This window comes from Triturus cristatus, chromosome 7, assembly GCF_964204655.1.
Source record: "Triturus cristatus chromosome 7, aTriCri1.1, whole genome shotgun sequence".
Classification (NCBI taxonomy): domain Eukaryota; kingdom Metazoa; phylum Chordata; class Amphibia; order Caudata; family Salamandridae; genus Triturus; species Triturus cristatus.
Genome location: NC_140590.1, coordinates 318,696,647 through 318,711,919, shown reverse-complemented (window position 1 = coordinate 318,711,919; position 15,273 = coordinate 318,696,647). Strand labels below are relative to the sequence as shown.

Genomic DNA, 15,273 nt, shown 5'->3' with positions numbered 1-15,273 from the left:
GCCCAGCCCTGACTCATCCAGGAAAGGTAGGACACACCTCAACCCCCCCCCCCAGTGTCTGACTACAGTGAATGCACATCCACAGCCCCTGTCGCTTCCAAGCAAGACACTCAATCCACAAACCAGCAGAAGCACACAGGATGGCTAAGCAAGAAAATACCTTGGTTTTTACAAACACACAATATAAACATCATCTTTACTAAAAGATGCATTTTTATATTCTGAGTTCAGACATTCTAAACTTTAGCTTCCTATCTCATCCCAATGGAAAGTTTATTTATAAAATGTTATAAATAAACCCCCATTCTACCCTATGCGACAGATAGCCTGTCAATAGTGAAAACCAAAATTAACTGTAGTTCACTATTAGGACATGTTACACACTTCAAAATATGTCCTGCCTTTCACAGACACTGCACCCTGCCCACAGAGGTATACCGTGAGCCTGCCTTAGGGGTGACTCACATGTCAGAAAAGGAAAGGTTAGGGCCTGGCAAGTGGGTGCCCTTACCAGGTCGACATGGCAGTACCAGATTGTACACATACACTGCAATGGCAAGTCTGAAAGCCTTTTGCAGGGATGCTTGTGTGAGTGGCACAATCACTGCTGCAGGCGCACTAGCAGCATTTGACTTACAGGCCCTGGGCACACACAGTACACTGTACAAGGGACTTAGTAGTAAGTCAAACAAGCCAATCATGGAAACACCAATCCATATTCACAATTAACAGGGGGAGCACTTGCGCTTTGGCACTGATCAGCAGTGGCAAAGTGCCCAAAGCATATAGGCCAGCAAAAATGAAGTCCAGCACACAGCAAAAACATAGGAGGCAGAGGCAAAAGTACATGTGAAAACCACGCCAAGGATGCCAGGTCTAACACAAGTCAACATGGCAGTGTAAACTGCACACACAGGCTCTGCAGTAGCAGGCCTGAGACATGTTTAAAGAGCTACTTGAGTGGTTGGCACAATTAGTGCTGCAGGCCCACTAGTAGCATTTCATTTAGAGGGTCTGAGCACATGTAGTGCACTCTACTAGGGACTTACAGGTAAATTAATGTTGCCAATTGTGGATAAGTCAATCAAACCATGTTTAGCGGAGAGAGCACATGCACTTTAGAACTAGTTGGCAGTGATAAAGTACTCAGAGTCCTAAAACCAACAAAAAGAATGCAGCAAAAAGGAGTGGAAAAGGCAAAAGGTTTGGGGTGACCCTTCAGAGACGTCCATTTTCCAACAGCATCTCAGTATGTCCCCTTGTGGGATGTTTGCCGTCTTTCATTACCTCTTGTTTGGTTATTATGTATCCTAGCATCCCTTCTGGAATTCTTCGGTGCCGTGTGGTACAAATCTGGTGTTTAGTTTGCCTCTGATGGCTTCCTTGTTGGGGCTGGGGCTGATGCATTTATTGCTCATCTTGATTATGCTGCAGAGCTCACTCACTGATTATGCATGACTGACTGACTGAATTATTTATTAAGCGCACTTATGCCGAGGCGTCTTGGCGCTGTATGAAGAAAGAGAACAGCACAGCCGTTTATGATTTAGTATAAAGCCAGGTTTTTAACGCTTTCCTGAACATAGTCTTGTTTGTTCCTAATCGAAGCTCTATGGGCAGGGAGTTTCATAATTTTATCGCTTGATATGAGAACGCTTTACCGCCCCAACGGGCCCTCTTGATCTTATGTAGGTAAATCAAACCTCGACTGCTGGATCTCAGTGTACGTGTCGGGACATAGCGGGCAAAGAGGGATTTCATGTCATCTGCACCTCCTCCAGTCATGGCTTTATGTACTAGGCAAAGAGCCTTGAACTGTACCCTCCGACGGATAGGGAGCCAGTGGAGAAGCTTCATGCCCGACGATGTCGAATGGTGTTTTGGGAGATCAAGCAGTACTCTTACCGCTGCATTCTGCAATGACTGGAGTTTTGAAAGCTGTTTTTCTCCAATTCCGGCATAAAATGCGTTACAGTAGTCAATACGCGACAAGACTAAGGCTCCTACTACTGTTTTCCTTAAGGAAAAAGGAATAAAAGGCAAAATCTTTCGAAGAATTTTGATCGTAAAGAAACACCCCGAGGTGGCCTGATTAACTTGGGAAGTGAGTGTTAAATCTTTATCAACTAAAAAACCCAAGTTCTTCACTTTCAGTGCTGGCACAGGACAGATGCCAGCCTCCGGAGGCCACCATGTATGATTCCAGATGGATGGTTTTTGGACAAATTCAATCACCTCCGTCTTTTCAGTATTAAGCTTTAGGAAGTTAGCGTTCATCCAGCTCATAACACTGGAGAGACAGGTTCTGAATCTGTCCGCTGTGAAATCCACACTCTGTGTAAGAGACACCACCAGCTGGGTATCGTCAGCATAAGATACCAGTTTTAAACCTTGATCCTTTATTAGTTTTGCCAGTGGAGTCATATACAGGTTGAACATAGTCGGGGATAACGCAGATCCCTGGGGGACTCCACAAGGGAGACAAAACTCTTGAGAATGTAGACCTTCCCAGTAAGTTTGCTGTACTCTTGAGTCCAAGAAGGACCGGAGTAATTCTAGTGCGGAGTCACTAATTCCCACTGATTCAAGTCTGTCCAATAACACCGTATGATTTACGGTGTTGAACGCTGCTGTTAAATCGAGTAGGATTAGGATAGCTCTACCGCCGTCATCCATTGCCCTGCGAATTTCCTCAGTCGCCATTATCAACGCTGATTTGGTTGAGTGACGAGATCTAAAACCATGCTGTGTAGAATCCAGGGAGCTGTTTAGATCTATGAATTCCATTAATTCTTGGTTAATGGCTTTCTCTAGTATTTTTGAAGGCAGAGGGAGGCAGGATATAGGGCGGTAGTGTTTAATATCCTGGGGGTCCAATGATGTTTTCTTGAGGATAGGTCTTATACAGGCCTTTTTCCATCTAGCAGGGAAAACTCCCGATCTTATTACTTCGTTTAGAAGAGGAACCAGAGAGGTAGTTATTTCTTTGGGGGCCAGATGTAATATATAGGGGGGGCAAGGGTCCAGGGTGCATGCAGCTTCTGTCCTGCCAGGCTTGGCTTTACTTGCTGTGTGGCTTTGCTTATGCTCTGTTAGGTTGTTTCAGAAGTTGACTCAAAGTTTCTGACTGAAGGTGCTCCCTTAAAGGTGGACCTGGAGAAAGGAATTTATGTTTTTCCTTTAGTTATGTGGCATAGTGTCTGTCTCCAGGGCGTGCACACGATGATGATACGGAGTCATGAGATTACCAATAGCTAATTAATGCATTAACCTGAGCCTCTACCTAGAAAAGCTTGAAAACCATCCATATCATGTCTTTTCCTGTGAATCATTTTTAAAAGAAAAAAACAAAATAATATACAAACCAAGAAATGGAAAGAAAACACTTACGAATAGTTGTGGGAGTTGCAGTGCTTGCCTCTGTTGTAACTGTGGGTAAAAACAACAAAACAATATTATTTTGAAGGGCATTCCAATGTGAGGTTTTACAGCAATCTGAACATTAGCGACATATGGAAGTCGATAGGATGATAGAGGGTATATGGAGTTAAGGATCACAGTCTACAATGACACAATTTCAACCTGAGATAGATTTTGTGGTGAAAACAGGCACCTACTCACTATTACCCTCCACCCCTGTTATACTGGAATGCAGATTCCAGAATAACAGTGGCAGAGGCACACAGAGCTAAGAGAAGAAAAATGCCATCTTTCTTGGCATGGTGAGCAAAAGAATGATGGATTTAACCCAGATCTCTTGACTGGGGTGAATGTTTTGATTTGTTCTGCATTCCGTCCATCAATTTTGTGTCTTTTGCTTTCTCGCACTAAGTGCGCCGGGTATGCCCAGGCGTAGGTCCAAAGCTCACTGTGCCACTGGATTAAAGCTATCCTGGCTGATGAGGGGTGAAACCCCGAAACCAGTCCTAGGATACTTGTTTCCGGTCCAGGGAGGACCTGGCTTGGCAGTTTGGGCTGGACTGTTCCCATGATGCAAAGAGTCAAGAATGATTTGTATATGGCCAGGTCCAAACTGGGGTGGCATGGTAAGCAAAAGAATGATGGATTTAACCCAGATCTCCTGACTGTAGGTGAATGTTTTGATTTGTTCTGCATTTCTTCCATCAATTGTGTGTCTTTTGCTTTCTCGCCCTAAGTGCGCCGGGTATGCGCAGACGTGGGTCCCTGGCTCACTATGCCAATGGAATCAAGCTATCCTGGCTGATGAGGGGTAAAACCCCGAAACCGGTCCCAGCATGCTTGTTTCCGGTCCACGGAGGACCTGGCTTGGCAGTTCGGGCTGGACTGTTCCCATGAGGCACAGGGTCAAGACTGATTTGCATATGGCCAGGTCCAAACTGGGGTGGCATGGTAAGCAAAAGAATGATGGATTTAACCCAGATCTCTTGACTGGGGATGAATGTTTTGATTTGTTCTGCATTTCTTCCATCAATTGTGTGTCTCTTGCTTTATTGCCCTAAGTGCGCCGGGCATGCCCAGACGTGGGTCCCGGGCTCACTATGCCACTGGATTCAAGCTATCCTGGCTGATGAAGAGTGAACGCCCGAAACCGGTCCCAGGATGCTTGTTTCCAGTCCACGGAGGACCTGGCTTAGCAGTTCGGACTGGACTGTTCCCGTGAGGCACAGGGTCAAGACTGATTTGCATATGGCCAGGTCCAAATTGGGGGTGGCATGGTGAGCAAAAGAATGATGGATTTAATCCAGATCTCGTGACTGGGGGTGAATGTTTTGATTTGTTCTGCATTTCACCCATCAATTGTGTGTCTTTTGCTTTCTTGCCCTAAGTGCACCAGGTATGCCCAGACAGGGGTCCCGGGTTCACTGTGACACTAGTTTAAAACTATCCTGGCTAATGAGGGGTGAAACCCCGAAACCGGTCCTAGGATGCTTGCTTCCGGTCCAGGGAGGACCTTGCTTGGCAGTTCGGGCGGGACTGTTCCCATAAGGCACAGGGTCAAGACTGATTTGCATATGGCCAGGTCTAAACTGGGGTGGCATAGTGAGCAAAAGAATGATGGATTTAACACAGACCTCTTGACTGGGGGTGAATGTTTTGATTTGTTCTGCATTCCATCCATCAATTGTGTCTCTTTTGCTTATCTTTCTAACAGTGGGATTTTTAAAAGGGTAATGATAAATTTGACTTTACCAGTGAAGAGGATTTATCATTATCATTACAGTGATGTGAAACACGGCGATCTACTCCTTCTGAATCAGGAACTACAGCTTATTGGGTGTAATAAGGAATTCCCAATGTTAAGCTATGAGAGGGGTAGGCCTCACAGTAGTGAAAAATACATTTGGGTATTTTTCACTACCAGGACATGCAAAACTTAAAAGTACATGTCCTACCTTTTGATTACACACCATCCTGCACTATGGTCTCCCTATGGCCTACCTTAGGGGTGACTTTTTATATGTCATAAAAGGGGAGTTTATGGCATAGTAAAGGATTTTAAATCTAGGCGAAACCAGGAGGGTCACTGTTCCTAATGAAGAAGAAGAATAGTGGAACGCTCAGAAGGGACAGTCAACCAGACAGTTTCTTTTTGCCCTCACACATCCCTGGGGATGTCATGCTTCATCATAGGGCGGCTGCTCCTTGTCGGGCTGGCGCTTCAATGCCCTACGGCGCCCCCGAAGGGTCACTTTCGTGGAGATCTTTTGATTTTGATGCCATCAGATGAGTACGAGGGTGTCCAACGTGAAGTGCAGAGTGAACTGTGGTGATAGTAATTAAAACTGATTAGAAGATGTCATATGGATTATGTTACTTACCCTGTTGGCATCTGTTCTTGGCTTGTGAGAACAATGTTAAGATTCCAGACAGGTGGTACCCTAGGTGGTATTATTCTTTTAAGGCCTTCCATAAATGCTTTAATTATTGGCACTTTGAACAGGGCTAAATGTTGTCTGTTTTGAAGAAAGGCCTGCATATTGTAGAGGCAAAAGATTAAAAACAAAAATTGTGTAGAGACTTCTTGCGGATCAATTGTGTTATTATGACAATATATCATAAACCTATTCCACTTTGCTGCATAACATGCACTAGTGGTGGGTTTTCATGCTTCCTTAAGAATTCTCATACAATCTGGTGGTAGGTGTAAATATCCAAACTCTATGACTTCAGGAGCCAAATCGCTAGGTTAAGTTCCTTGGGGTTTAGATGTCTGATTTCTCCATGATTCTGTGTGAGAAAAGTGGAAGTTATGTGAAGCTTCTGATGTCGAACTATTGAGAGTTTTAATAGTCTGGTGAACCATGGTTGACGAGCCCATGTGGGAGCCACCAGAATCAGTGTGAGAGATGTCTACCTGAGTTTACGAACCAGAAATGGAAGGAGAGGGAGAGGAGGAAATGTGTAAGCAAATATCCCTGACCAGTTGATCCATAGGGCATTGCCTTTGGATATAGGTTGTGGGAACCTGGAGGAGAAGTCTGGGCATTTTGAGTTCTCTTCTGTGGCAAAGAGGTTTATTTGTGGGAATCCCCATTTTTGGAAGTACGAAAGGAGAACTTGTGAGTGAAGTTCCCATATGTGTACCTGTTGCCTCATTCTGCTGAGGAGATCAGCAAAGATGTTGTCTGTCCCTGGAAGGTGTTCTGCCAGGAGTTGGATCTTGTGCTGAATTGCCCAACGCCAAATGGTCTGTGAGAGAGGTGACAGCTGCAAAGAGTGCCTCCCCACCTTCCCAACCCCTCCCCCCTGTTATTTGTATATAGTACTTTGTTGTCATATTGTGTGTCCGGACTAGGACAACTTTTCCTATCAGATGAGGTAGAAATGTTTTTAACGCCAGATGAACTGCTTGGAGATACAGATAGTTGATGTGATGGTTCTGTTGGGTGGTATTCCAAAGACTCTGACCTGTTAAATGTTGTAAATGTGATCCCCACCCTGTGAGAGATGCATCTGTTGTGAGCACTACTTGTGGTATAGGGTCGATAAAGTGATATATTTTGTGTGTTCCACCACTGCGGAGAGCAATGAGTGCGGCTGTTTACCAGCACTAGATCTGTTAGCTGACCTCGTGATTGATTCCAATGACGTGCTAAGCACTCTTGTAGAGGACGCATGTTTAGTCTTGCATGATGCACTACAGCAATGCATGATGCCATCATCCCCAGGAGCGGCATGAAAGTTCTGGCAGGTAGATATTGGTTGTTTTGAAACCGGAGTAGCAATGTTTGAAAATTGTAAATCCTGGCTGCATTGGGATATGCTAGAGCCATTCGAGTGTTTATAATAACTCCTAGATATGGTGGTATTTGAGTGGGTGGAAGATGGGATTTTTGTGCACTGACTGTAAATCCTAACTGAAGCAGAAGGTTTACGGTGATTTGTCTGTGTTACGCACACTTGGGATGTGTGTTGGCTTTTATGAGCCAATCGTCTTGGTATGGTAAGACATGTATTTGTTGTAGAGGGGGATCTGTTGTTAAGGTGCGCACCCAAGCCTCCCTCTGGGCTTGTGACTGTGTGGGTCTGCATCCACTGTTAAGCCTGCCATTCATGGATCCTTGCTAGGCCTGGGACTGATGTTTGTGGTTGTTCTCATTAATGTTGCTGTGGACCACTACGGATAGTTTAGGATTCTATTCCAGCTATTAAGACAGGGTGTAGGTCCTTCCACATGTGCTCCCTTCTAGGCTTGGGGGCTAGGGCGTAGTTTCTCATTATGTGCTGCTGTACATCCTCTCAATGCAGAACTGGTAAGTAGTCCCTGCTTTTCTTCCTAGAGTCTAGTCTGGGTTTAAGCTTCTGTTAGAAATTGGATTTCTGGTTGGCAGAGGTATGCACCCTGTCGAAGCAGGAACCACAATCCTAGTCAGGACAAGTTACAACACACCCTAAATTAACCTGTACTCACTCTCCGGTAGCTTGGCACACAGCAGTCAGGCTAAACTTAAGAGGCAATTTGTGGAGTATCTGTCCAACACTTCAAATAATAACACAGTGAAAACACCACAAAAAAATTCCACACCAAGTTAGAAAAATAGATTATATTTTTAAGAATAAAACGGCAAAAGTCCAACAGTATACCTGGAGGTATGAATTTTAAAAGAACATATTGCATTATAATGCTTAAAAGCATAAAGCCCCAACTTGGGCTAACTGGTCGTGCTTGGCTGGGACATGTCTAAAAGTTCAGGCCGACCGCAATGGAGCATGGGTCGCATACACGGACCAACCTTGGCCTGCTGCAAAGCACCTTGAATGCGTCAACATCGAGGGTAATGCGGGGAGCAGAGGAGGCAATGAATTGTCGTTGATTCTTATGATGGAGGAGATGCGTCAGTTCCAATCCGCAAAAACGCGAAGATGCATAAGGAATGGAGGCAATGAACCACATAGTCGATCCTTACAGCTGCAGTTATGCATCATCATCGATGGAGATGCACCGGTTCCGAGCGGCAGAATGGTGTTGATGCATGGATACCGGCTGAAGCAGCACTTTATACTCACTTCTAAGGGCACAGAACTGGGTTGACACCACTTGGCAGAGAGAGACTTGCAGAAAGCAAAATCCAGGTGCAGTAGCAAGGTGAATTGAAGTCTTTGATGTCCCTGAGACTTAGAGCAGGGGGCAGGCCACCAAGCCATTGGAGTCACTCTGAGTTCAAGTGAGGTGGGTCCAGTCCTTCTCAGTGAGGCCAGAGGGTAGCAAAGCAGCACAGCAGAAAAGAAAAGCAGCTCTTCCAGAGTAGCAGTCCATCAGAGTAGCAGTCCTTCTTCATGGCAGAGTTCTTCACAGGTCAAGTAGTGTACTAAAGTGGTAGGGTCAGAAGTCCAGTTCTTATACCCAGTGGTGACTTTGAAGTGGTGAAGCATTCAATGAGGGGCTTTGAAGTGCACAGAGGTACTCCTTTCCTGCCCTGGCTCCTGACTTGCTAAAGGGGTTTAAGCAGTCCTTTGTGTGGAGACGGGACACAGCCAATTCAGGTTTAAGTGTCATCTCCTCTCTACCATCCTGCTAAGTATAGCCCATGAGGATGTGGGTGGCCCTTCAGTCACAACTAAGATCCCTTTGTATGTGGCTGTCTACATGGAATGCATAAAGTTCAGCTGTAAACCACCTCAGACGTGTATTGGAGACAAGAAGCAGGCACACAGGGCCAAGAGCTGAAAAATGCCTTCTTTCTAAAAGTTGCAAAAAGAACAATTGATGGACAAAATGCAGTACAATGTCATACATTCACCTCAGTACAGAGATCTGGGCCAAAATCCATCGTTTTTTTGCTCCCCATGCTATTCCAGTTTGAACCCATCCCTATGCAAATCAGTCTTGACCCTGCGCCCAAAGGGAACAGTCCAGCCCGAACTGCCATGCCAATTCCTCCCTGGACTGGAAACAAGCATCCTAGGACCGACTTCTGGGTTTCACCCCTCATCAGCCAGGATAGCTGGACTTCAGTGCCATCCATCATCTCCCTGTGTTTGCTTTGTGCACCCTAAGTTGGCAGGGTATGCCCAGACGTCGGTCCCTTGCTCACTTTGCGACTGGAATCAAGCTAGCCTGGCTGATGAGGGGTGTTACCCCGAAACCGGTCCCGGGATGCTTGGTTCTGGTTCAGGGAAGACCTGGCTTGGCAGTTCGGGCTGGACCGTTCCCATGAGGCACAGGGTAAAGACTGATTTGCATATAGCTGGGTCTGAACTGAGGTGGCGATGGGAGCTAAATAACGATGATGGATTCAACCCAGATCTGTGACTGGGGGTGAGTGTCTGAAAATTTGAGCACTCCGTTCATCATCCCCTTGTGTTTGCATCTTTCCTAAAAGTGGCATACTTTCTTTGTTTGGACTCTTACCGGAGGACGCCGCTTGCTGTTTCCTTTGCCCGGTGGTCTTGGGCTTGCTGCTGCGGACCTGTGCCTGCTGCCATTTCGACATCTCGCCGCACCCGCTTCGTGCAGCCGGTGGTGACGCTGCGAGGCGGCTGGCCGATTCAAAAAGGGGAGGAGCATCGCGCTGCAGGGACTCATTCTCCCAGGAGTCCCTGCACGGCCCCTGACACCTGGCCTGCGCACCCTGTGATCCCCGCCCCCGGACCGGAACCTTGTTAAAAGGTCCAGCCTCTCCTGACACCTGTGGGATACTTTCTTTGTTTGGACTCTTACCGGAGGACGCTGCTTGCTGTTTCCTTTGCCCGGTGGTCTAGGGCTTGCTGCTGCGGACTTGTGCCTGCTGCCATTTCGACATCTCGCCGCACCCGCTTCGCGGGTGCCGCTTCGCGGGTGCCGCTTCGTGCAGCTGGTGGTGACGCTGCGAGGCGGCTGGCCGATTCAAAAAGGGGAGGAGCATCGCAGGGACTCATTCTCCCAGGAGTCCCTGCACGGCCCCTGACACCTGGCCTGCGCACCCTGTGAGCCCCGCCCCCAGACCGCCATATCCTATATTTATTTGGACCTACTCCACGCTTCGCGGGACGCGCCGGGAGAAGCCCGGGACAAGGGCGGGACCGTCTGTGGCCGTCAGGGGCCGGAGGAGGCCGGGCAGGGCCATCCCCCTAAGTCGCCCAGGCCAGGAACAGGGACGTGGCCCTTCCTATCAGGTGACTTTTGCTCGCCTCTGTGAGACGCACTTAGGTTACCCCTTTACCCCTCCAGGTAGCGCGTTGATGTAATTTCGGCCCAGTTGACCATCCCTAAATGCCGATGGCAACTCGCTCGAATAAATTGCGAAGAGGGGGGGGGGACAGTGTGAGCGGCACCATGGATCAATTTATAACGCGTGCCTTTTCTATTGTAGAGAAGGAGATTGTCCGGACGGAGCGTAAACTCTCTCGGGAATCTCTTACCAACAAACGCTCATCCCTGGGCAACCTGGTATTAGCTTCATCTCCCGTCCATGTTCCCGTTTCCCTGATTGTTGACCCTTCACCTCATGATGAGCAACGAGTTAATAGAATTAGGGCAAGCCTGGATCGGCTATCTCTAATTGCTCAGGGTGGTGCTAATTCAACTGAACCAGATAGCCCTCCAACACTTCAGCTACCCTGTCCCGTAGTCACAACTTCTCCTGTGTCTCAGGCCCCTAATATTCCCTCCCCTCAGCCTGATTGCCAAGTACAGGTAGAGGGGGGAGCTGCCCCAGTTAAAAGAAAACGTGTTGCCAGCCCTCGTAGGGGGAATTTGATCAAACCCCACAATAAGCTAAGGAAGAAAAATCTTCACAAGGAGGTTGTATTGGAGAAGAGCTCAGGGGTGGGGTTAGATCCCTTAAAAAACCAGCAGGCAGTAGCAGGGGCGGATAATCTCCCTCAACAGTCGATGATAGAATTAAATCTGGCCTCACACTTAGGTGCCCCCTCGGAGAGCCTCTTGCTCCCTAAGTTCGAGTGTTTAGTGAAATCACTGATACTTCCGGTCATAGAGAAGTTAAAGAAACTGTCAGAGCGGGTGGATGCCTTTGAACAGACTGTCCTCGATAACTTTTTTTCGGTAAAATCTTTGATTAAATTCAACTCCAAAATTAGAGAGGATGGGCAATCCTCTCACTTGTTACCCGGGCCCCCTGCAAGGAGTCCGGACCCAACACCAGTTATAGCGGGGAAAACACAGGTTGTAACCAGGGAAAGCATGCTGTGTAAACCCACCTTACATCCGGGGGGGGGAGGAGGTACCAGGGACCCCAACTATGGTTAATAAAACACAGCCCAAAACCATTGGTAACCTAAAAAAATCCACTAAATCTGCTATGAAGATCACAGATCATTCAAAAATGGGTGCAGTAGCCTTGGCCAAGAACACCAATACTTCTTGTAGTGCTACTGTTGGTGGCCCCTGTCTAGCACCCTCAACCTCTTCTACTACCCCAGTATCTAAAGTGCAGGAAATAGGGAAGAAGGGGACTTTAACTGCACCATATCCTAGCCTTCCCCCTGGTTGTCAACCATTTGTGGTGGTCCTTACTGGGGTCCCCCCATTAAATCCAGGTAGTCAAGAGTCGTATACTGAGCTAAAAAATAAAACAATGTTCTGGCTCAGAGAAAATAGACCTCTACCTTTGTGACATTGATGGTCGGGTTATTCATGTGAGACGGGTTGGTTGGGTGGGCAACAGGCCAAAGAACCAAAATGGAGATTGCATCCTAGTTAACTTTAGAGATCCGAGAGCAGCTAGGGTTATTTGTAGCCAGGAGTCTGACCGCGCCGTATCTGCCATTAGTACTTGCGATCTTGGCTACTTTTATCGGCCGCCACCATCGTACTGGCCGGGTAGGCAGATAACCAGGGAGGGCAGGGGCAGTTGGTACCCCCGTTATGATACTCTCGATCCCAGTCTCATGTCTCGGAACGTCGGCTCTTGCCCATACTTATCGTGGCAGGACGGCTGACGTGATGATCATGGAGCGGCTAATCCGGGTTCTCCGGGGGCCGCTGGGGCTACATACAGTGACTTGAGCGTATCAGTATGCATTGAGCCTCTTTGTGTTAGTGACCTTTCCTCACCTCCCTCCTTGGCCCCTTTGCATAGCTGCCAGAATGGGATCGCTCCTATTGGATCCAGCATTGATGCAAACGGAATTGAGTCGGCAACAATTGATGTTGGAAGTAACCTCATTTCCCTTAGGCCGACCCATAACCCTCCCCTACTTCATGTAGTGCAAGCCCCCAGCATTGAGAACCTTAAGGTGATCAGCTGGAACGTGGCGGGCATAAGCCGTAATTTAGAGCTGGCTGATTGGAACTCTTTCATTGAGTCCTTTGATATTTGTGCATTCCAGGAGACCTGGTCTGTAGAACCCCGGCACAAAGTGGGCTATATGACCTTTTGTGTTGCCGCAAGTATATCCACTGCGGGAAGGGGGCGCCCGTCAGGTGGGCTACTCATCTGGGTGAGACTTTTCTCGGGTTTGCACGTGAGGCAGCACAAGACTAATTCCCCTGATTTAATGAGACTGTCTGTGAGGGGCTCTCGCAGTAGCAGCCCTCTGGAGATCTTTAACATCTACACTAGAGGCCCAAAAGGAGGCTTGCCTTCCCCGACCCTAGTGGCCTTGGAGGACGGGCTCAGGGAGCGCAACCCGAACTCATACACTCTAGTCATGGGGGATTTTAACTGCACGTATGAGCCACTTGCAAGGGACGATATCCTAGACACCCTAGGCGAGGACACCCGAAGAGGTATTCCGCCCCTCGATATAAGCCCAATTAAGAGATGGTCTCAACGTGCAATACAACTGAATGCACTCACACTGGAGTTTGGCCTAAGGGCGACCAATGGGAGATCCATTTCTGATCAGAAAGGGGCACATACATACAATAGGGTTGGACATACATCTAGGATAGATTACATCCTCTTAGATGTTCGTCTTTGGTCCCATTTGGTAGACATGGAGGTTGTTGCATCTACGGATAGCGACCACAACCCGCTTTCCTTGAGCCTAACCCCCTTATGGTGCAAGAACATCAGCCGTGTAACCCCTCCTGTCATAAGGTTGACTGGAGAAGTCTGCCCTTCGAATTGCAGGAGGCGGTTAAAATGGGACAAGTTTGTCCTCGATGAGGAGAAGGTCACGGGCATAAGGGTAATCATGACAAACATTATACCAAGGCTATCAGCCGCTACACTGAATGCTGTTGAGGTTTCCTCCCTATTTAGTAGTACCACTAGATCAATAGGGGATCTTTTTGCCATCCCCATGCGAGCGGATGGCGATCGGAGGGTGCCGCGCCCAAAGGGGAATCCTGGCTGGTACTCCGCCCCCTGTCGGAAAGCAAAGCGAGAATTAATTATGGCAGTGAAGAAAGGGGATAGAGGGTCGGTGGCGGCTGCGCGGAAGAAGTACAGGTCAGCTCAACAGGTCGCTAAGAGAGACTGAGAGGCAAGTTCTGGAGTGACCTGAAATCCGCAAGTGCAGATTAAAATCCTAGGGGTTTTTGGAACCTAATTAGAGCTAAATACAGGCCCATAGACTCGCTCATCACTTGTAACATTCCTGAGGAGTCCTGGTTTGAGCACTTTTCTTCCCTCTACACTGTAAACATGGAGGATGAACTAGACCCTTTTTTCCCACCCATTTCTGGTTGTCACTATCCAGGGGTGGATGCCCTTTTTACAGCTAGGGAGGTTGAACACTCTATCAAACCCCTTGTCCCGTTGAAAGCTGCAGGGCCGGATGGTTTGCCTGGTGACCTGTTCCGCCTTAATCCGGGAGAGTGGGGGGCTCTTATTGCTTCCTTGCTTAATGCATCTAGGCAAGGAGCTCCACTCCCAGAGTCGTGGATGGGTGCAGAGGTCGTCCCGATCTTTAAGAAAGGGTCCTGAGATGGCCCATCTAACTATTGCCCCATAAGCTTGATAGACTCGTCCCAAAAAGTGGCAGGGAAAGTAATTCTGAGTAGGGTTCTCCAATGGGCAGAAGAGAATAAAATATTGTCTGACTTCCAAGCAGGCTTCAGGGCTGGTACCGGGACCATCGAACAGTCATTTCGACTGTTGATGATTTACTGGAAGGTGGTACTATAGGCAAAGGCAGTCTGTATTTGGCATTTATTGACCTGCGGACTGCCTTTGACCTAGTACCCCGTGAGCGCCTGTAGCGGGTCTTGGCAAAACTAGGCATGCCCTCGTACCTACTGTGTCTAATAATAAAACTCCATGAGAACAACTTTGCGCAGGTGAGGTGGGGAACCCAGGGACAAAGGACTGCTCGCATTAAAGTTAGCAGAGGTGTGCGCCAGGGGTGCGTTCTCGCTCCCACCCTCTTTTCACTTTATATAAATGGAGTTGTGGATCATCTCCTTAAAATCCCAGCTGATACACCATCCTTGGCAGGGAGGAAGATCCCAACCCTACTTTTTGCCGATGATACTCTGCTAATTTCCAAGACCCCGGTTGGCTTACAGAGTCTCTTGGATGGTTTTGATCAATTCTGCGAGTTAACAGGTTTAAAGATCAATACTGACAAAACCAAGTTCCTCGTTTTGAACCCTCCCCAAAAACTTGGACGGCCCCCAGTGCTTATCTTGGCTCCTTTGGAAAGGGTCAAGGAATTTGATTACCTGGGCATACGCCTCCTTGATACCATGAAGTGGGACAGTCACCTCCACAAAATGACCTTAAGCCACAAAAGGGTGGTGGGAGCTCTTCTGAAGGAGCAGAAGGCATCCTCTATGAAACCTATCGCGCTGGTGCTCGACATTTATGCTGCTAGAGCTGTTAGTGCGGCACTCTATGGAGCAGAGCTATGGGACGCTCATATGAGCCAGTTGGTGTGCTCAGAGAATAACTTCCTGAGGGA

The 15,273-nt window shown here is 47.8% G+C and overlaps 1 protein-coding gene across 2 annotated transcripts in view; it reads right to left on the bottom strand.

The window, feature by feature from the left end:
- Positions 1 to 15,273, bottom strand: part of PTPRH (protein tyrosine phosphatase receptor type H) — a 517,583-nt gene that overhangs the window by 282,587 nt on the left and 219,723 nt on the right. For both annotated transcript variants that reach the window (XM_085616391.1, XM_085616390.1), the window contains exon 5: positions 3,391 to 3,429. In XM_085616391.1, coding sequence (XP_085472517.1) covers positions 3,391 to 3,429 — 39 coding nt within the window. The remainder of the gene's footprint in view (positions 1 to 3,390; positions 3,430 to 15,273) is intronic.